We start from the raw sequence: 22540 nt of genomic DNA, 5'->3' as shown, positions 1-22540 counted from the left end.
ATAACGTAAAACTGTGATATCTGCAGAGAGATTGCTAGATTATTAAATACAGATATAGCATCAAAGTGTATGAGATGCAAAGCAGAAGCAAATAAAATGAAAATTGGACATTAATTTGATTGAAAAGTTTTATGTTATAATTGTACAGAAGCAAGGTTTGGGGGAGTTCCATGCATGAGACACCATATCAGACACGCAATTTTCAGCAATGTTTAAAATAGGAAAGACTGATGTGAATAGATTGCAAAGTCCCAATGATCACTCAAATGCTAATCAGGTTTCAATGACTATCAATGACTGAGTGAGAATTGAAAAATTAGAATTCAAAGCAACTTCCTTGCCCTTGTTCAGCTCATGACAAATCCAAGCATCAAAACACCTCTTGGGGTTTCTCTTGACCCATTGATACATATTTCAAAAACACAACTTGATAGTGCTGTCCAATACACAGTAAAATCCCTATTATCCAGATTCAAACAACTGGAAAAAAAATTGTGGAAAATAAATAGGTTAAAAACAAAATGAAAGTTTAAAATTGGTGCAACCTAGCAGTTAGTTTGTCAATCATGCAACACATAAAATTCACTCATCTGGCATCTACCAGTCCCCATGGGTGCTGGATTCTGGGGTTTTAGCTGAAGATTCTACAGATTCTCCAGGAATAATATTTCTCCAACTCTGAATTAAAGGCACTTCCTGATGTCACTGAAAAGTGGCAGAGTTCATTTGTCATGTGACTTTGTTCTTGATCATTCCATCTGAAAAAATAGTTTCTCTATCTTGTAAAAACTCAATGCTGAAGAAACTCAGCAGGTCAGTGGACTTTATAACAGCAAAGATAAAGATACAAAACCAACGTTTCGTGCCTGAGCCCTTCAACAAGGTACCTTGAGTTTCTCCAGCCTTGTTTTCACTTCAACTACGGTGTCTGCAGACTTTCATATTCTACAACAATTTCTCTATCTATTTTGCTGAATAATATTATTAGGCTCAATTAAATATCTATAAACACAATTTAATCCTTTTGGACCTAGAGAACACAAACAATTTTTTAGCTAGCCATTTCACCCCTGAATAGTTCACTCCCTTTGGATTTTCAGTCCAATTGCTTCTTCCAACACAACGGACTTACAGTTTCTTCCTTAAAAAGTGCTTCCCCTCATCAAGACAAGCCAGTTGACAAAGATCATCATTCACACATTGCATCCTTCCTCATGTGAGACTCAGGTCTCTATGTGGTACCTGATGAAGGCTCTGTTGTGTTCAGTGTAGGTTCGATGAGTTCAAAGAGAACCAAGGCTGGACACAAGCTATCAACAAATAGTTGTCTTTATTTATGCACAAGGAAAATCACAAAAGGTCACATACTCACAGACTAACCGAGAATAATATACAAATAACTGCACATTGGGGGCAAATAAATCGCTGCTAAACATTCTCAATTCCCATTTGGGAAGGCAAGGGTTAAACACACCATACCCATCCACCCACAGGCAGAGCACATTAATGAACAAGTATATCAAATGAACTTGATTTCCATCATCGACCATGATTTGGAATCTGGGATGGGCCCATTGCAGTCGTCCCTCCGGTGCCCGCCTGTGGCCGACAGCCTGGATTTCGGTGATGGTCTTGAGTCAGGAGCAAAATAGCAGATAAAACAAGAGGCCATGTCCACATGACCCGCAAGGACCAATTGCACGTCAGCCTTAACTGTGGGCAGATATAACCACTGATTGGCACCGGGGGAATGGGGGGGGTGGGGGGTGGGAAGGAACCAACTACACTTCAGCAAACTTGAATGGATCCTTGTCGCTGCTCAGACAGGAACTGATATGCTTAAACACCAGCCTTTCAAAACAATTCATCACTGTTGATGTAAGTGCTACTGGTCAATAGTTGTTAAGTAGGTTACTGCATTCACCTTGGGCTCTGGTATGATTGATGCCTATTTGAAACAAGTGGATATCACACCCTGCTGGAGTAAGAGATTGAATATATCCATGAATACCTTTGTAAATTGATCAGCACAAATCTTTACTACTTGCCCAGGAACTCCATTTAGTCCTGATGCTTCCCTCAGATTCACCCTCCTGAAGGCAGCACTCACGTCATCCTCAGAAACGGACAGAGTGGGATCATCAGGGGACATTGGGGTGTGGAGGGCTGATTCTTCACTGTTACTGTCATCAAATCAGGTGGTGAAAGTGTTGAGTTCCATTGGGAGCAAAGCTTTGCTGTCAACGACTTTACTAGATTTGTGTTTGTAACACAACTCTCAGGTGTCCCTTGTTCTTTCTCTTTTCAACTTTAATCTCCACTTTGCCAGAAAGATAGCCTTCCACAATGTGGCATTTCTGTCTTTTAAGCTATTTATTCTTAATGCAGGGTTATTACCTTGGCATTGTAAAAGTCTCAAGCCATTAGAAAATACACTTACCCGGCATCTACCAATCCCCATAGGTTCTGGATACTGTACTTTGAAATGCCTTGCACATTCTTTTTATAACTTTTAATCTCTCCCTTCCTTCGCTTTTGGTTTTCATTACTGTCCTCATTATCAGGATCTTCTTACAGAATTTGCCTTTTTGAATGTTAAAGTATTTTACCATGTTAGTTTTACTAAGTAAAGTTGTCAGCCCAAAAGGGGAATGAACTAGGTCTGCATCAGAGATGATTTGCACAAATCTCCCATTATTCGACATTGTTTTACCAATGATCCACTGAATACTGTGGATCAACTCTTATCCAATGTATGAAATTCAGATTTGGCCAAAATGAAATCCTGCTCATGTCTCCCTTTGAACATTATGACATTAAAATCACTGTCAGTTAAATGATGACAGGCTGGTAAAACTAAATAAATCAGATTTTTTTTTTTAAATGCTGGAAACGCTCAGCAGGTTGAGCAACATCAATGGAAAGAAAAACAGTTAATATTTTAGGTTCGAGACCTTTGTCGGAATGTTTGGACCTGAAACGTTAACTGTCCCTCCTGACTCGAGTGTGTTCAACACTTCATGCTGACATTGCAGATTTCCAGCAAGGTTTTTAACATTCATTTTCTGGCTCTTTACCACATTACTCATCAACAAAGTTTTGACATCACAGTAAACCATGAAGGTCATCTGATACAGAGACCAGATACACTGTCTGTTGTTCCTTGTGGTATAAAAGAACATGTTTGCACCATAGTGAAATGTATTAGCTGTTCACAAATCTCCAAAGCTGTGGATTATTACAGATACAAATCTGATGCTGAAGATGGGCTCATCTCCAATGTTCGATAGTTTGGAATGACTTTGATTCTTGCAAGTTCACAATTCATACACGTATGGCATTTAATACAGCTCTGTAGACATCTCCCACATAATTGCTATAATAGACACCGACAGCATAATATACCTGCAGTAAAGATTATTTATAGAAAGCACAGCAGTTAATCACCTAGCAACTCAAACACTTCCCCTAATTTCTGAAGCCATTACTGCTAGATCCAAAAAGTACAATAGCAAAGGGTGCTTTAAGGGCACCAATACTTGCAGATTCTCCTTACAGATCATTCTAACTTGGAAATATTTTGCCACAATTATGCAAATCAACATTACTTTTTTTTAAAAAGGTCATTATGATTTGGCAACAAAAGCTGGACCTTGGCAACAATGCCCATATCCCACAAATTAATTCATAATTCCTGAGCTAATAATTTTTTCCAACTGATGAATAAATTCATCCTGAGAAATGCAATAACTGCAGACACAGCATCAGCAAGAGAATGCAGAAGCTGGATCATGGAGGAATACCAGCTGGTGGAGTAGTGGTTCTCAACCTTCCCCTCCTCCCCCCGCCCCCTCCCCCCCCCCCCATTCATTTACCACCTTAAATGATCCCTTACTAACCATAGAGCTCCTCTGGCATCCTATCATTTCAAATCCCAATGATCTATTTTAAATGGGTGGACAACTGCATTTCCATCTCTGTTGTGCACAATCATTTTAAAAATGCGAAGGAAGCGATGTTGTCACAAATACTGGTCATGACTATTCTCACAGAAAGAGAAACTAGGAGCTCAAAAAAAATGAAAATCATTTCTATTTGAGAAGTCAGTCTTTCCTGGTGTCTCAGGCATGCGAAACATTGCATGCTGGGAATAGTCTAGTCAGAGAGACAAGTCAGGTCCTGCAGAGGAGAACAAAGGCTGAAGTGCATAATGGTTAATGCACATGCTCACACGCCTCATACCTGCCAGAAATCCTGATGAGGAAGTGTGATGAAGAGGGGGGAAGAAAAACGATGCCCAGTTACATCACAATCTGGAGTACACCACATCAAATGAACACAAGCACACACTAAGAACAATTAATGGGTACATCAACACTAGGGTAGCAGTTTGAATGGTCAGGCCTCTCGTCCTGTTAAGTTGATGTTAGTATTGTTAGAATTTAGCAGATCAAACACAGGGATTCATGAAATGTTAAAAGCATCATAAACAGCAACACATCTTCATATTAGAATAGATAACAACATTTGCCAAAATAGTTCCAAATTAAAACGAATCACCCACAATATTCTTGTGCAGAGCCATTCATAATAAAATACACTTGCAGAAATAACCCAGTGACATCAAGAATTTGTTTTTGTTTAGAACTACACTATTTTTGGAGGCAAACCTTTAAATGCTGCTCAGTCTGGCTGACCGCACAACATCACAAATTATAATATGACTTAAGTATACCTTCAGTTAAGCAGAAGCCACGGGGAAACTGGAACAGCTCTGTACAAGGGGAAGCATCCAGAGTAAAACCATGAAATAACTGTAAATAGCAAAATCAGCCATAGTAAAAATATCTGTGAAGAGTAACAATTGCCACACTGAAACTACAATATGCCTGCAAAAATAAAAAAAAGTAAAACTTCATAGTCTAAACTACATTAGCACGTGGAAGAAAGGAATGAAAAAGTAATACTGCAACTCATCCAAAGAATAGTGTGGTTATAACACAAATATACAGACAGACAGTCTTAAGTGTCAAACACAATAAATAGCTGGTAAAAAAGCAGTCTTTTATTTAAAAAAAATGTTAAAACAGTTATTTTTACAAACAGGTATCAAAACAAAATAGTCCAATAGTGAACACAAGAAAAACTAGGAAGCAGCATTCACATGGCACCTAACTTTGAAACGCTAAAGCCCCTTTCAAGTTGTCCCAGGAATTAACAGCCTTTAAAGTGTCTCGTGTGAAAGCAAAATCTTCTCAACGCTGGTGTCAGATGACATCATCTCATGTCACAGATTGACGACCTCAACCCCAGTACAATCCCTGGCATCTGCAGACGCCGGCGTTACAATCATGAAGTGTTAAATGGGCAATTGCATTCTGGGAATGAATTGACCCAAGTTTTTGTGTGAATGCAGGAATGTGAAGGAAGAAAGGATAAAAATGAAGGTATAAACTTTGCTGTGGGAAAGTCGCAGCAGGGGAGAGAGATGGTGGAAATAAATAGCAATAAATAACAATAACAGGCAATTTTTAAACAGCGTGGGAACGTTGGTAGTAGTGCAAAAGCACAATTTATAAAGACCGTAGGAAAAAGCAATAGTGGACCTGACTTCCCAGGATGCTGTGCGGCAGAGTAACCCCTGCATGAATGCTCCGTTCATGCAGCCAATGCATACAGTCCTTTCTCTGCCGCACAGAATTCAAGGAGGGCGGGTTTGTACACGATAGTGCTACCAACTTTCCCCAGTTTAAATTGTATGCAATCATGCTACCAACTTTCCCATGCTATATAAATTGTGCACTATAGCACTACCATCTTTCCCACGCATAAATTGTGTGCTATAGCACTACAAACTTTCCCACGTGGTATAAATTGTGCAATAAAGCGCTACCAACTTTCCCACCCCATTTATCCACTATTGCTATTTATTTCCAGCATTTACCCACAGCCCCTTCTAAAGGTTTATATAGTTTGACACAACAACAACAGGGGCTGAAAGGCTCATACTACGCTGTACATAAAGCTAAATTATGCTATAATTAGGCATGATTAATTTTCATAATACATTGATCAGGATTTAGGGCAGGTCCACCATCGCTCAATGCATCGTGATGCCACCAGTAGAAGATAGTATAGTCCTAATCCCAGGGATGGCACTTTTCAAGTGTGAAAACATTCAGTGTCCTAGTTAGGAGTGGTTAAATGTGAAAACCCAAACCCCCATTTCCTATCTCAGGACACTGAAAGGCCAATTTAGTGTGAAAGGGGGTTAAGTCTCAAAGGAAGGACAGATGGAGGAAGAGAGTTGTTATTTTCTGACTTCATGTCGAATAAATGAGAATTTGCAGTTCATTCATTGGGCTGCAATTTTACTAGTGGATGATGCTGAATGCAGGAAGAACATGTTGGACTGGCTATTTATAGTGAAGAGAGGAGCACTGAGGAGGAAAATTTAGTGAAAAAAATGTCACTGGTGGTGAAAGAGCCAGATTAGAAAGGAGACAAATACTGCAGATGCTAGAACCCTGAGCAAAAAAAAACAACTGGAAGAACTCAGCAGGACAGGCAGCATCCATGGAGGGAAATACAGTTGACATCTTGGGTCCAAACCCTGCTTCAGGACCTCGTCTGTTTCCTTGCTCTTATTGGAAAGGTTTCTTTTAGCCTATCAGATGTTGGTGATTGTGGAATGAGAGTGAATGAGCAGAGGTTAGAAAGATTTGTTTCCCCAGTAAACAGATCAGTGCTTGAGTCTTGGTTTGAATTGATCTTTATGGAAAGTTACTGAGGTGAACAGATTTACTTATGATGACATGGTTGGTATAGTGGTTAGTGCAATGCCTTCACAGCGCCAGCGATTGGGACTGGGTTCGAATCCCGTGCTGTCTAAGGAATTTGTTTGTTCTCTCTGTGACTGCGTGGTTCTTCCTGGGTGCTCCAGTTTTTTTCCACTGTTTGAAATTTACTGGGGGTGTAGGATAGTTGGGTGTAAATTGGGCAGCTCAGACTCAGGGCCTGTTGCCTTACTGTATGTCTAAATTAAGTGATTCTAATATTGACCATTTAGAACCTGATGATTACAAATTATTTTTGAGCGATTCATTTTAAAGAAATTACTTGCATGACCCAACAATAACAGGTCCTACAGTCTGTGGACCTAGTGTTGACTTAAAGCACTGAATAAAGCAATCCATTTTTAAGGAGTTTGTACACTCTCCCCATGTCTATGTGGGTTTCCTCTGGGTGTTGTGGTTTCCTCCCACCGGTCTAAACATACTGGGGTTTTCAGTAAATTGGCTGTAATTGGGTGGCATGGGCTCGTGGCCTGAAAGGGCCTGTTACCGTGCAGTGTGTTTAAATTTTTTTAAAATCCCATGACCCAGCTGAGGGCTTGGCCTTACTTTGAATACTAATGATTTCTTGGGTATGTGGAATGAAAGTTGCAACTTGGCACTCAGGAAATGACATAATTTATTGTCAGAGTATATATATAGTATCACGTACAATCCTGAGATTCTTTCCCCTGGTAATTGTGCCTCGCTTGCAGGGAAAAGAATCTCAGGTTGTAAGTGATACAATATATGTCTTCTTTGGCTTGGCTTTGCGGACGAAGATTTATGGAGGGGGTAAATGTCCACGTCAGCTGCAGGCTCGTTTGTGGCTGACAAGTCCGATGCGGGACAGGCAGACACGGTTGCAGCGGTTGCAGGGGAAAATTGGTTAGTTGGGGTTGAGTGTTGGTTTTTCCTCCTTTGCCTTTTGTCAGTGAGGCGGGCTCTGTGGTCTTCTTCAAAGGAGGTTGCTGCCCGCCAAACTGTGAGGCGCCAAGATGCACGGTTTGAGGCGATATCAGCCCACTGGCGGTGGTCAATGTGGCAGGCACCAAGAGATTTCTTTAGGCAGTCCTTGTACCTTTTCTTTGGTGCACCTCTGTCACGGTGGCCAGTGGAGAGCTCGCCATATAACACGATCTTGGGAAGGCGATGGTCCTCCATTCTGGAGACGTGACCCATCCAGCGCAGCTGGATCTTCAGCAGCGTGGACTCGATGCTGTCGACCTCTGCCATCTCGAGTACTTCGACGTTAGGGATGAAGGCGCTCCAATGAATGTTGAGGATGGAGCGGAGACAATGCTGGTGGAAGCGTTCTAGGAGCCGTAGGTGATGCCGGTAGAGGACCCATGATTCGGAGCCAAACAGGAGTGTGGGTATGACAACGGCTCTGTATACGCTTATCTTTGTGAGGTTTTTCAGTTGGTTGTTTTTCCAGACTCTTTTGTGTAGTCTTCCAAAGGCACTATTTGCCTTGGAGAGTCTGTTGTCTATCTCGTTGTCGATCCTTGCATCTGATGAAATGGTGCAGCCGAGATAGGTAAACTGGTTGACCGTTTTGAGTTTTATGTGCCCAATGGAGATGTGGGGGGGCTGGTTGTCATGGTGGGGAGCTGGCTGTTGGAGGACCTCAGTTTTCTTCAGGCTGACTTCCAGGCCAAACATTTTGGCAGTTTCCGCAAAACAGGACGTCAAGCGCTGAAGAGCTGGCTCTGAATGGGCAACTAAAGCGGCATCGTCTGCAAAGAGTAGTTCACGGACAAGTTTCTCTTGTGTCTTGGTGTGAGCTTGCAGGCGCCTCAGATTGAAGAGACTGCCATCCGTGCGGTACCGGATGTAAACAGCGTCTTCATTGTTGAGGTCTTTCATGGCTTGGTTCTTCTCGCACCAACCCTCTTTTCAACCATATATGTACTCTGACAATAAATATGAAATCAATAGGCTAGCAAAGAATACACAGAAAAGGCAGGGAAGATGACAAGGAACAGTAACCTATTCTCATGGGCAGTTTCTTTTTCAATCCTCTTTCCCAGCCTCCTGTTTGTAACAAATCAAGAAATTTATTCCACACAAGAAAGATCTACAGCATTAGGGTGGAGTTGGCTGGAGAATATTTTGTTATTTGATCTCAGTACAAAATAGTATCCCACCAATCCATCTATTAACAGATATCAGACAGTGCTAATGCATGGATTGGTGGGATACTATTTTGTACTGAGATCAAATCTCATCATGTTGGCACTTTTTAGGACATCACTGTGATTATTGATAAAGATGAAAAATAATTTGTAACATCAGATTTTATTCTTGGTGAGAATATTTTGTTCTGCAAATTCGCATGCTTTCATCACTGCCAATTGCTTTTGGCAATTTCAATTGGTCTTGAAGACAGGGTCCAAGAAAACATAATGCGTGGAAAGTGTGCCAGCAGAGTTTTTCTTATGCATCAGAGAATAAAATTTCCATTCCATGAATGGAGAAGAATTTAGTCCAAGTTACAGTCGTGCTCTGCAACCAGAGTAATGTTTGTGGCTGAATGCACCAGTTAACATGGTGGAATGTCATCCACTGGGGTAAAAAGTTATGTAAAATACACAGTATACACATTAACAACCTTGCCACGAACTTCAGCGAATCACTGCGAGATTTCATCTCGTGTCTATTGTACACAGAACTTGCACAATATATTGCTGGTATTTTGTATATTTGTTATGTGGTTAGTGCAGCACCTTCAAAACTGTTATTTGTTTAAATAAAATTGGGAATCAACCCAGTAACAATTGCCAAGCCAACACGAGGATACTAACCTTCCCATCATAGCGTTTCACTATGAACTGGTCCAAACCTTGATCTGAAAAGGAGAGACAATGTTATGATTAAAATTCACAAGAAATCCTTTAATACTTGACCCTGACTACTTTATTCAGATGCCGGGTGAATCATATAACATGCAAATAAGAAATCTGCAGATGCTGGAGTCTGGCACAATACACAGAACTGGAGCATCTTAGCAGGTTATGCAGTTGCCATATATGCCAGCGTACATGATGAGACTTGAAACTTAAAAATGATATGTCAAAACCAGGGGTTGTCTTATACACCAAGTATAAATTTGGAACCATGACAGCAGTCTCAGCGCTCCCCAGTGGGGCCCACTCCGACTGTACAGGCTTTAAACGGCCTGTTAAAGGAACCGACGGTGATTTATTTTAAAATATGCTCATAAAATTCAAACCTTTATTGGGTAATTTGCTTTTAAAATATTGTGACAGGATCATTCCCTTGGTCAGTGTTAAGTGACAGACTTGGGGTAATCTAATACAGCAAGTATAACTCAAAACCTACATTGTACATGGAAATTCTGGGGATCATCTGGTACAGAGTTGTTTTCTTGGGAGATATTTTAATTCTGATTGTAAATAACTTTCTAAACCTTTCAGATTTTAAGAAACACTTTCAAAAGCAAACAATATCTGTAACAAATTCCAACTTGGCATGTTTGACAGGATATAATGAACAGAATGAAAATTGCTTGATCTCTTGTGCATTGTTTGTCATATTTGCTGAGGCAATGCTACTTGCTGCGTACTTCAAATATATTTTAAAAAAATCATAATATTAAGCAAACTTAAATTCCAAGCTTTATTATTGCTTAACGGAGTATTGTCTCAGAAGAATAATGTGGGAAGAGGTGCTGATGGCACAGGTTTCCAAGATAGGTGGAGCAAAATCAGAGGAAATGCAAATGAAGACAATCAATGTGCTGGGGAAATGCCAGGATGAGTTACAAAAGCACAAGGTTTTTAAAAGCTGGAAACATTTCATAGAAGCTTGAGTATAATGCCACAACCTGATATTAAGTTTTTGTAAGTGCTTTTGTAGCTGGCAAATTATACTTCTACAAATGCAATTCCTAAACCACATAGAAAGAAATAGGTATCAGCTTACTGACAGTCCTATTTTGTCCAACTACTGCCATCATCTCTAAATCAGGAAGCTACTCCTTAAACTGAAACTAAATACACAATAACTCTCCTCAGCCAAAGAGTCACTTCCTACAAAGCAGATTTTAGTCCTCAATGGTGCAACAAAAACAAGTCAGCAATGAAACCTGAACAAATCAGACATTTGTTGAATGGCATCCACAATAGAGAGAACAGTATTCAGCTGATATCTAACAATCACACACTAAAAACAAATCAAACTTGTCAAATCACAATCACACCCCCAGAAAGCATGAAGAAGTCCATTAATTGTATTGTTAATAAGTGGTAAACAATTGAAAAATATGGCATTTAACATTACATGGAGTCACATTCAGGGATTGTTGTGTTAGTATCTGACTGAAGGCAAAATTAAATTAAAAAAAAAACAAAAATGAACCTTTAACGTGAAGCAAATAATGGTGACAATCTAAAGTGTAAGTGAACAGAATCTTTGTTGCTAATCATCAGTACATTTTTAAGGGTTTTTTTTTGCCTTACTTATTGTTGCTTTAAACACTACACACAATGCCCACCATGTTTGGGTCAGACACTTTTATTTTCCTTTACTTGCCCCTACGCTCCACAATATTAAATTTGCAATCAAACAATTCACAAGTGCACATTCAGGAATGTTTAATTGTTTCATAGGTACAGGTATAAGAAAGCCAGGCTTCCTTCAGTTTGGAACATCATTAAGAAGAAAGAAATGTACTGGTGAGGTCAGTAATCACAAAGGGTCTGATATTCCAAGGTAAAACTCCACTGCTGATGACGGAAGAATTCTCATCATAAAGGAGAAAAATCCCCAAACGTTTGTCTGATAGTTCAGAAATATTCTTCATGAGGCAGGTGAGGAGGTGTCAATAACTTCTGTCCACACAAGACTTCATGAACAGAAATACTGAGGTTACAATGAAAGGATGGTTAGATTACAGTTTGCCAAGTAGAATTTTAAAGAGCCTGCAGAATTATGGAAAATGGTCCTATGGACAGATGAGACCAAGATTAACCTGTATCAGAGATGGCAAGAACAAAGGACCTGCCAAAGATGACCACGCTTGTTGTGGTTTGCATCTTGCAGTGCAGTCCCATATTTCTGTTCATGAAGCTTTCTGTGGACAGAAGTCATTGATATATCCACACCAGCCTCCTCCTGAAGAGGAGATTTTTCATCATTATTATGAGAATTCTGCCATTAGCTGTTGAGGTCTTCCTTGGAATACCATTTCCTTTATGACTTCTTAACGATGTCCCAAACTGTTGATTTTCATAATCTTAAGGTTTGGGTGATGTCTCGTACTACCTTATTCTTGTTTTCATCCTCATAATGGCTTCTTTCACTTTGATTGGCACAACTCTGGTCCTTATGTTAAAAAATGGCAACGACAGACTCCAAAGCTGATCAAATATTTAGAATCAAGCCTAGCTCTCTTTGGGAAGTCACGTGATGGAGTAGTAGCCGGACGGTGAACTCCAGCCCACTCCAGAAAAGTTGAAAAAAATAAAGGAAAGCACAAAGGCACAAAAATAAAAATTAAAGTAAAGTGAATATAAAGGTGGAAAGAAGATGGCGACAAAAAAAGAAAAATCGAAACCAACGGTAAGAAGAGAGGAAGAGAAGACAACGGAAGAAGAAGGAGAAGGCCTTACCTGTTCGAAGAGGCCCGCGGTGGAGAGAGAAACCCGCTCCCTCAGGTCGGTAGAAAGTGGACTACAAAAATGGCTAGCTGAGCCGAGTAAAAGTGCGCAACCGCGCATGCAAAAAAACACACCGACGGGAGGGGCGACCAGCTGGGGAATCGATCTCCACAGCCAGCAATGACAGCTACAGAACAGCAGCAGCAAGAAGAGAACATAGAAGACAATGAAAACAAGAAAGAAGAGAAGAAAAAGAAAACAAAGAAACAACAGATGGCCAACCCAGAGGAAGAAGAAGAGGAAGAGGAAGAGTACAGTGAAATGGAAGAAGAAGGGAAAGGCAAGACAATGGATATACTTTCTCTTATTAAAGAATACATGGATTCATTTAAAGAATGGCAAGCACAAGAATTTAGTGATTTAAGAAGAAGAATAAACAGTACAGAAGAGAAAGTGAATAAAATAGATATGACCATATCAGAAATAGGAAAAAGAATGGACAAGGTGGAAGAACGAGAAGCAGCAGTAGAAATGGAGGTAGAGGACTTAAAAAATAAATTAGAGGAATCTAATAAAAAAGGTAAAGAGACACAAGATCTGTTAACTCAGAAAATAGATATAATGGAAAATTATAACAGAAGAAATAATATAAAAATAGTGGGCCTTAAGGAAGATGAAGAAGGCAAGAATATGAGAGAGTTTATAAAAGATTGGATCCCCAGGATCTTAGGATGTCCAGAACTACAGCAAGAAATGGAAATAGAAAGGGCACATAGAACATTAGCCTTTAAACCACAACCACAACAAAAGCCAAGATCCATTTTAGTAAAATTCCTAAGATATACTACAAGAGAAAAGGTACTGGAGAAAACAATGGAGAAAGTAAGAAAGGACAACAAGCCACTGGAGTACAAAGGGCGAAAAAATTTTATTTATCCAGATATAAGTTTTGAACTCCTGAAGAAGAGAAAGGAGTTCAATACAGCAAAGGCGATTTTATGGAAGAAAGGGTATAAATTTATACTAAAGCATCCAGCGGTATTGAAAATATTTATTCCAGGACAGCAAAACAGACTATTCTCGGATCCAGAGGAAGCACGAAAATTTGCAGAACAATTACAAAATAGACTGAGAGATGAAGACGTGTAACGAGAGTACAAAAGACTGCAAACTAAAAAGACACATAAGTTTTGAACTCCTGAAGAAGAGGAAGGAGTTCAATACAGCGAAAATGATCTTATGGAAAAAAGGATATAAATTTATGTTAAGGTACCCAGCGGTACTTAAAATAATTATTCCAGGGCAACAAAACAGACTATTCTCGGATCCAGAGGAAGCAAGGAAATTTGCAGAACAACTACAAAACAAGCAGAGAGATGAAGACATGTCTCTTCTCTTTTCTCTTTGGCTTGGCTTCGCGGACGAAGATTTATGGAGGGGGTAAAAAAGTCCACGTCAGCTGCAGGCTCGTTTGTGGCTGACCAGTCCGATGCGGGACAGGCAGACACGATTGCAGCGGTTGCAAGGGAAAATTGGTTGGTTGGGGTTGGGTGTTGGGTTTTTCCTCCTTTGCCTTTTGTCAGTGAGGTGGGCTCTGCGGTCTTCTTCAAAGGAGGCTGCTGCCCGCCAAACTGTGAGGCGCCAAGATGCACGGTTTGAGGCGTTATCAGCCCACTGGCGGTGGTCAATGTGGCAGGCACCAAGAGATTTCTTTAGGCAGTCCTTGTACCTTTTCTTTGGTGCACCTCTGTCACGGTGGCCAGTGGAGAGCTCGCCATATAATACGATCTTGGGAAGGCGATGGTCCTCCATTCTGGAGACGTGACCCATCCAGCGCAGCTGGATCTTCAGCAGCGTGGACTCGATGCTGTCGACCTCTGCCATCTCGAGTACCTCGACGTTAGGGGTGTGAGCGCTCCAATGGATGTTGAGGATGGAGCGGAGACAACGCTGGTGGAAGCGTTCTAGGAGCCGTAGGTGGTGCCGGTAGAGGACCCATGATTCGGAGCCGAACAGGAGTGTGGGTATGACAACGGCTCTGTATACGCTTATCTTTGTGAGGTTTTTCAGTTGGTTGTTTTTCCAGACTCTTTTGTGTAGTCTTCCAAAGGCGCTATTTGCCTTGGCGAGTCTGTTGTCTATCTCATTGTCGATCCTTGCATCTGATGAAATGGTGCAGCCGAGATAGGTAAACTGGTTGACCGTTTTGAGTTTTGTGTGCCCGATGGAGATGTGGGGGGGCTGGTAGTCATGGTGGGGAGCTGGCTGATGGAGGACCTCAGTTTTCTTCAGGCTGACTTCCAGGCCAAACATTTTGGCAGTTTCCGCAAAGCAGGACGTCAAGCGCTGAAGAGCTGGCTCTGAATGGGCAACTAAAGCGGCATCATCTGCAAATAGTAGTTCACGGACAAGTTTCTCTTGTGTCTTGGTGTGAGCTTGCAGGCGCCTCAGATTGAAGAGACTGCCATCCGTGCGGTACCGGATGTAAACAGCGTCTTCATTGTTGGGGTCTTTCATGGCTTGGTTCAGCATCATGCTGAAGAGGATTGAAAAGAGGGTTGGTGCGAGAACACAGCCTTGCTTCACGCCATTGTTAATGGAGAAGACATGTAATAAGAGTAAAAATGACCACGATCTATATGTATGTGTGTAAAGGGGTATATATATATATATATATATATATATATATATAGTGTGCATACATGAATGTATCCGTATTTAGAGGAAAATATATAGAGTATAGACAAGAATTAATAAGGGAGGGAAATGGAATGAAGACATGTAATAAGAGTAAAAATGACCACGATCTATATGTATGTGTGTAAAGGGGTATATATATATATATATATATAGTGTGCATACATGAATGTATCCGTATTTAGAGGAAAATATATAGAGTATAGACAAGAATTAATAAGGGAGGGAAATGGAATAGAGGGAATAAGGAGGGAATTAAAAGAGTGACCTTTGTTACATATAAAAATTGAAATCTTTTCTGGGGGGGCTGGGTGGGGAGGAGTTACGGTCACTGCAAAATCAGCTGACGCTTGCGAGTGAATTCGCAAATCCAAATGGAGAGGGGAGATGTGGTTGTCCGACAAGGGATAAAGGACAACTCAGGAGGGGGAGGGGAGATTGGGGTTAAAGAAGTTTTAAATAGGAGAATAGGGAAAATGTTTGATGTTTTAGAAATGTTGTCTTATAAAGTGTTCAAAACAAGAAAGCAGAAATGGATAAGAAGGAAAGGTAATGATGGAGAAACAGAAAGGGAAGATAAAAAAAGTATAAAATGGCTACGCTGAACTATATGACTTTAAATATTAACGGAATACATAACCAAATTAAAAGGAAGAAACTGCTAAATTTACTGAAAAAAGAAAAAATTGATATAGCATTTGTGCAAGAAACACATTTAACTGAATTGGAGCACAAGAAAATAAAGAGAGATTGGGTAGGACACGTAACAGCAGCGTCGTATAATTCAAAAGCAAGAGGAGTAGCTATATTAATTAGTAAAAATGTGCCAATTAAAATAGAAGAGGAAATAATAGATCCAGCAGGGAGATATGTAATGATAAAATGTCAGGTATATTCGGAGTTTTGGAATCAACTCAATGTATATTCACCTAACGAAGAAGATCAAAAGATTATGCAAGATATTTTTTTGAAGATAGCAGAATCGCAAGGGAACATATTAATAGGAGGGGATTTCAACCTGAATTTGGATTCAAATATGGACAAAACTGGGAAAAAAATTAACAGAAAGAACAATGTAACCAAATTTATAATTAAAACGATGGAAGAAATGCATCTTTTGGATATATGGAGGAAACAACACCCAAAGGAAAAGGAATATTCATATTACTCGGCTAGACATAAAACATACTCAAGAATAGACCTATTTTTGTTATCAGCTCGTATGCAAGATAGAGTAAGAAAAACAGGATATAAAGCTAGAATATTATCGGACCATTCACCCTTAATATTGACAGTAAAGTTAGAGGACATCCCTCCAAGAATGTATAGATGGAGATTAAACTCCATGTTACTCAAAAGGCAGGATTTTAGAGAATTTATTGAAAAACAAATTAAAATGTATTTTGAAATAAATACGGAATCAGTGGAAGATAAGTTTATACTATGGGATGCAATGAAAGCGTTCATTAGAGGGCAAATAATAAGTTATGGAACCAAGATGAAGAAGGACTATAATCAGGAAACAGAGCAGTTGGAAAGGGAAATAGTAAATATAGAAAAAGAATTAGCAATGAAGGAAGATACAACTAAAAGAAGAGAATTGGCAGATAAAAAAATAAAATATGAAACACTACAAACATATAAGGTGGAGAAGAATATAATGAAGACAAAACTGAAATATTATGAACTAGGTGAAAAAACGCATAAAATTCTAGCATGGCAGCTTAAGACAGAACAAGCTAAGAAAATGGTATTGGCATCAAGGAAAAAAGACAAACAAATTACATATAATCCAAAAGAAATTAAGGAAAACTTTAGAGAATTCTATGAACAATTATACCGAACTGAAAACGAAGGGAAAGAAGGGAAAATAGATGAATTTTTGACTAAAATTTAACTACCAAAACTACAAATAGAGGAACAAAATAAATTAACAGAACCATTTGGAACAGTAGAAATACAAGAGATAATAAAAAAATTACCAAATAATAAGACACCAGGAGAGGATGGATTTCCAATAGAATTCTACAAAACATTTAAAGACTTATTAATACCGCCCCTCCTGGATGTAATCAACCAGATTGATGAGACACAAAACTTACCAGATTCATGTAAAACAGCAATAATTACAGTAATACTAAAACAAGGGAAAGATCCACTCTCACCAGCGTCATATAGACCAATATCTTCGCTAAACACAGATTATAAGATAATAACTAAACTATTAGCAAACAGATTAGCAGAACAGGTACCGAAAATGGTAAATTTAGACCAAACTGGATTTATCAAAAAAAGACACACAACAGACAATATTTGTAAATTTATTAACTTAATTCATGCAGTAGAAGGAAATAAAGCACCTACAGTAGCAGTTGCTTTAGACGCAGAGAAGGCCTTCGACAGAGTAGAATGGAATTATTTGTTCAAAGTATTGCAAAAATTCAGTTTACCGGAGAAGTATATTAATTGGATTAAAGCATTATATAAGGGACCGTTAGCGAAAGTGACAGTAAATGGACATGTATCAAAGCAATTTAACTTAAGCAAGTCAACGCGGCAGGGATGCCCACTATCACCTTTATTGTTTGCGCTAGCTATAGAACCACTAGCAGAATTGATAAGAATAGATAATAATATAAAAGGAATAAAAATAAAAGACGGGGAATATAAAATCAGTCTATTTGCGGATGATGTTATAGTGTACTTAACAGAACCAGAACTATCAATAAAAGAATTATATAAGAAATTGAAGGAATAAGGAGAAGTGTCGGGTTACAAGATTAACGTAAATAAAAGTGAAGCAATGCCTATGAATAATGCGGATTTCTCAAAATTTAAGAAGGAATCTCCATTCAGATGGCAAATGCAGGCAATAAGATACCTAGGTGTACAAATAAACAAAAATCTAGGCCAATTATATAAACTCAATTACAATCCACTAATGAAAAAATTACAGGACGATTTAGAGCATTGGAAAGATCTACCACTAACACTGATAGGAAGGATAAACTGTATTAAAATGAACATTTTTCCAAGGATATTATACTTATTTCAGGCATTGCCAATACAACTGACAGAAAAATTCTTCAAAGAGTTAAAGAAAATAATTAGGAAATTTTTATGGAGAGGGGGGAAACCGAGGATAGCACTAGATAAATTAACAGAATGGTATAAACAAGGAGGCTTACAATTGCCAAACTTCAAAAATTATTATAGAGCCGCACAATTAAGATACCTATCAGATTTTTATCAAACAAGGGAAAAACCAGACTGGACAAGATTAGAATTAGATAAAATAGGGGAAAAGATACCTGAACACATATTATATAAATGGGACGAAAAATTGGTACAACATAGAACTTCTCCAGTATTACATCATCTCCTCAATATTTGGAAGAAGATTCATGTAGAAAGAAATAAAACAAATTATCAATTACCAAAACTAATATTGACGCAAAATAAGCTACTCCCTTTTACAATAGATAACCTTTCCTTTAGAGAATGGGAAAAAAAAGGGATTAAAAGAATAGAAAATTGTTTTTCAGGAAGTAGATTCTTATCCTTTGAACAAATGAGAGATAAGTACAATATAACTGGAGATACAGCGCTGGCATATTACCAACTGAGATCCTACTTGAAAGATAAATTAGGAAGCAATTTGAGTTTACCAGAGGGAAGTAACCTTGAATATGTGATTACAAATACAATTTTAATCAAAAGATTTATAACAAATATGTATATTAAACTGCAAGAAAAGGAGAATGAGGAAACAAATGGTAAAACTAAACAAAAATGGGAACAAGATTTAAATATAAAGATAAAAAAGGAAACATGGGAGAAATTATGTTCTGGAACGATGAGAAATACAATAAATACGAGGCTACGTATGATACAATATAATTGGTTACAAAGACTATACATTACACCGCAAAAGTTAAATAAATGGGACCCAACAGTATCTGATAGATGTTTTCGATGTAAAAAAGAAATGGGAACAACAATTCATGCAATCTGGACATGTGAGAGAGTAGAAAAATTTTGGGATGATCTCAATCAGATATTAAATAAAATAACAGAAAACAATATACCAAAGAATCCAGAGATCTTCCTCCTAAGTAACATAAAAAACAAAGAATTTGGAATTGATTTGGAGGATGCACAAAAAAGATTTGTTAAGATAGCCCTAGCCGTAGCAAAAAAATGTATTATGTCAACCTGGAAATTGGAAGATAATTTGAAAATACAACAATGGTATATAGAAATGAATAAATGTATTCCATTAGAAAAAATAACATATAGTTTAAGAAATAATATTGAAATATTCGAACAAGTATGGGAGCCTTACATTAAATACAATAGCGAAAACCTACCGGGGACAAACATTACCTAAGTTGATGGAAGGAGAAGGAAAGAAAAGAATGGACTCAGTAGAATTTCTGGTGTATTTTTGTTGAATGACAACATTGTCTGACTGGTTTAATGCAACCTAGATTGTATACCTAAAATGGATGAGGGGGGGGGGGTGGGGGGGTGGCTTGGGAGGAGGGGGGGGGGGGAGAAAAAGTCACTGTATATGTGTGAAAAAGAAAAAGTGTATATCATGGCTAATGTGATTTATGGTGTGAAAAATAAAAAAATTTAAAAAAAAGAAGAAATTGAAGGAATATGGAGAAGTGTCGGGTTACAAGATCAACGTAAATAAAAGTGAAGCAATGCCTATGAATAATGCGGATTTCTCAAAATTTAAGAAGGAATCACCATTTAGATGGCAAATGCAAGCAATAAGATACCTAGGTATACAAATAAATAAAAATCTCGGCCAACTATATAAACTCAATTATTATCCACTAATGAAAAAATTACAGGACGATTTAGAGCATTGGAAAGATTTACCACTAACACTAATAGGAAGGATAAACTGTATTAAAATGAACATTTTTCCAAGGATATTATACCTATTTCAGGTATTGCCAATTCACCTGACAGAGAAATTCTTCAAGGAGTTAAAGAAAATAATAAGGAAATTTTTATGGAAAGGGGGGAAACCAAGGATAGCACTAGATAAATTAACAGAATGGTATAAACAAGGAGGCTTACAACTGCCAAACTTTAAAAATTATTATAGAACCGCACAATTCAGATACCTATCAGATTTTTATCAAACAAGGGAAAAGCCAGATTGGACCAGATTAGAATTAGATAAAATAGGGGAAAAGATACCTGAACACATATTATATAAATGGGATGAAAAATTGGTACAACATAGAAGTTCTCCAGTATTACATCATCTACTCAATATTTGGAAGAAGATTCATGTAGAAAGAAATAAAACAAATTATCAATTACCAAAACTAATATTGACGCAAAACAAGTTACTCCCTTTTACAATAGATAACCTTTCCTTTAGAGAATGGGAGAAAAAAGGGATCAAAAGAATAGAAAATTGTTTTTCAGGAAATAGATTCTTATCCTTTGAACAAATGAAAGATAAATACAATATAACTCAAGATACAGTGCTGGCATATTACCAATTGAGATCCTACTTGAAGGATAAATTAGGAGGCAGTTTGAGTTTACCAGAGGGAAGTAACTTTGAATATGTGATTACAGATACAATGATAATCAAAAGATTTATAACAAATATGTATATTAAACTGCAAGAAAAGGAGAATGAGGAAACAAATGGTAAAACTAAACAAAAATGGGAACAAGATTTAAATATAAAGATAAAAAAAGGAACATGGGAGAAGTTATGTTCTGGAACGATGAGAAATACAATAAATACGAGGTTACGTATGATACAATATAACTGGATACACAGGCTATACATTACACCTCAAAAGTTAAATAAATGGGTCCCAACAGTGTCTGATAGATATTTTCGATGTAAAAAAGAAATGGGAACAACAATTCATGCAATCTGGACATGTGAGAAAGTAGAAAAATTTTGGGAAGATCTAAACCAAATATTAAATAAAATTACAGAAAACAATATACCAAAGAATCCAGAGATCTTCCTCCTAAGTAACATAAAAAACAAAGAATTTGGAATTGATTTGGAGGATGCACAAAAAAGATTTGTTAAGATAGCTCTAGCCGTAGCAAAAAAATGTATTATGTCAACCTGGAAATCGGAAGATAATTTGAAAATACAACAATGGTATATAGAAATGAATAAATGTATTCCATTAGAAAAAATAACATATAGTTTAAGAAATAATATTGAAATATTTGAACAAATATGGGAGCCTTACATGAAACACAATAGAGAAAACCTACCGGGGACATTCACTACCTAAATTAACGAAAGGAGAAGGAAATGAAAAGAATTGACTCAGTGGAATTTCTTGTTTATTTTTATTGAATGACAACATTGTTTGACTGGTTTAATGTATCCTAGATTTTGTACTTTAAATGGATGGGAGGGGGGAGGTAGGGAGGGTGGGATGGGAGGAGAGGGGGGGGGGGGAGAAAATGGCACTGTATATATTTGAAAAGGAAAAAGTATGTATCATGGTTAATGTGGTTTATGGTGTGAAAAATAAAAAATTAAAAAAAGAAAGCCTAGCTCTCTTTTACCTGCACCAGTGAAGCAATTAAACATACCTGTGAAGCTAAATATCCTAAACATTAGGTGTCCTGTAATGAGAGGACTATGTATAAAAAGTGCTGTCATTTCTACATGGTCAAACCAAAATGTACACAAATAGCCTTGATGAAAATCTGGAAAGTGCACTTTAATTACATATGAATTGTTTGATTACAAATTTAAAACTGTGGAACACAAGGGCAAATAAAGGAAAAAAATGTGTCTTTGTCCCAAACATTATGGAGGGCACTGTATATAATCTTCAATGGTAGGGCCTCCGCTGCCAAAATTAAAAGCAAGCATAAGAATATAAGATAAAAACACAACTCAGCAGGTCAAACAGTGTACTTTATAGAGCTGAGATAAAGATCATAACCACTGTTTCAGGCCTGAGTCTTTCATCAGGGTATGGGAATAAGAATATCTCTTCTCTAAGAATTAACTCTCCAGATATAAAGTAATGCTGTACATCTTACCTGAGTAATAGAATTTTCCAGATCATTATACTGGATTAAATAATTAGAATGTCACTTCCTGATCGCCAAGGTCAAATGTTTGAAGGGGATTTTTTTTTTTTACAATACCACGCAGAGGGAAAAATCTATATTTTTCCTCTTATACTAAAGTACCAAAAATCCATGGATCACAGATTTTATTTTAAAAAAAAATCTTCAACACAGGAAAGATTAACTACGCTTCAGTGGGTATACCTGGTAGATAAAATATGAAGCAAAATGGCACATTACTTGGCCACAGATCCATTGCAGAAAGGGTATTACAATTGTTATCAGTTTCTC

At 37.9% G+C, this 22540-nt stretch overlaps 1 protein-coding gene across 2 annotated transcripts in view; it reads right to left on the bottom strand.

The window, feature by feature from the left end:
• The window catches only part of micu1 (mitochondrial calcium uptake 1), a 66869-nt gene that overhangs the window by 30378 nt on the left and 13951 nt on the right, over positions 1-22540 (bottom strand). For both annotated transcript variants that reach the window (XM_069885538.1, XM_069885539.1), the window contains exon 6: positions 9641-9684. In XM_069885538.1, coding sequence (XP_069741639.1) covers positions 9641-9684 — 44 coding nt within the window. The remainder of the gene's footprint in view (positions 1-9640; positions 9685-22540) is intronic.

The sequence above is a fragment of the Narcine bancroftii genome, chromosome 6, assembly GCF_036971445.1.
Source record: "Narcine bancroftii isolate sNarBan1 chromosome 6, sNarBan1.hap1, whole genome shotgun sequence".
NCBI lineage: Eukaryota > Metazoa > Chordata > Chondrichthyes > Torpediniformes > Narcinidae > Narcine > Narcine bancroftii.
Note: the sequence above shows the minus strand (reverse complement) of the source record. Positions and strands in the feature narration are given on the sequence as shown.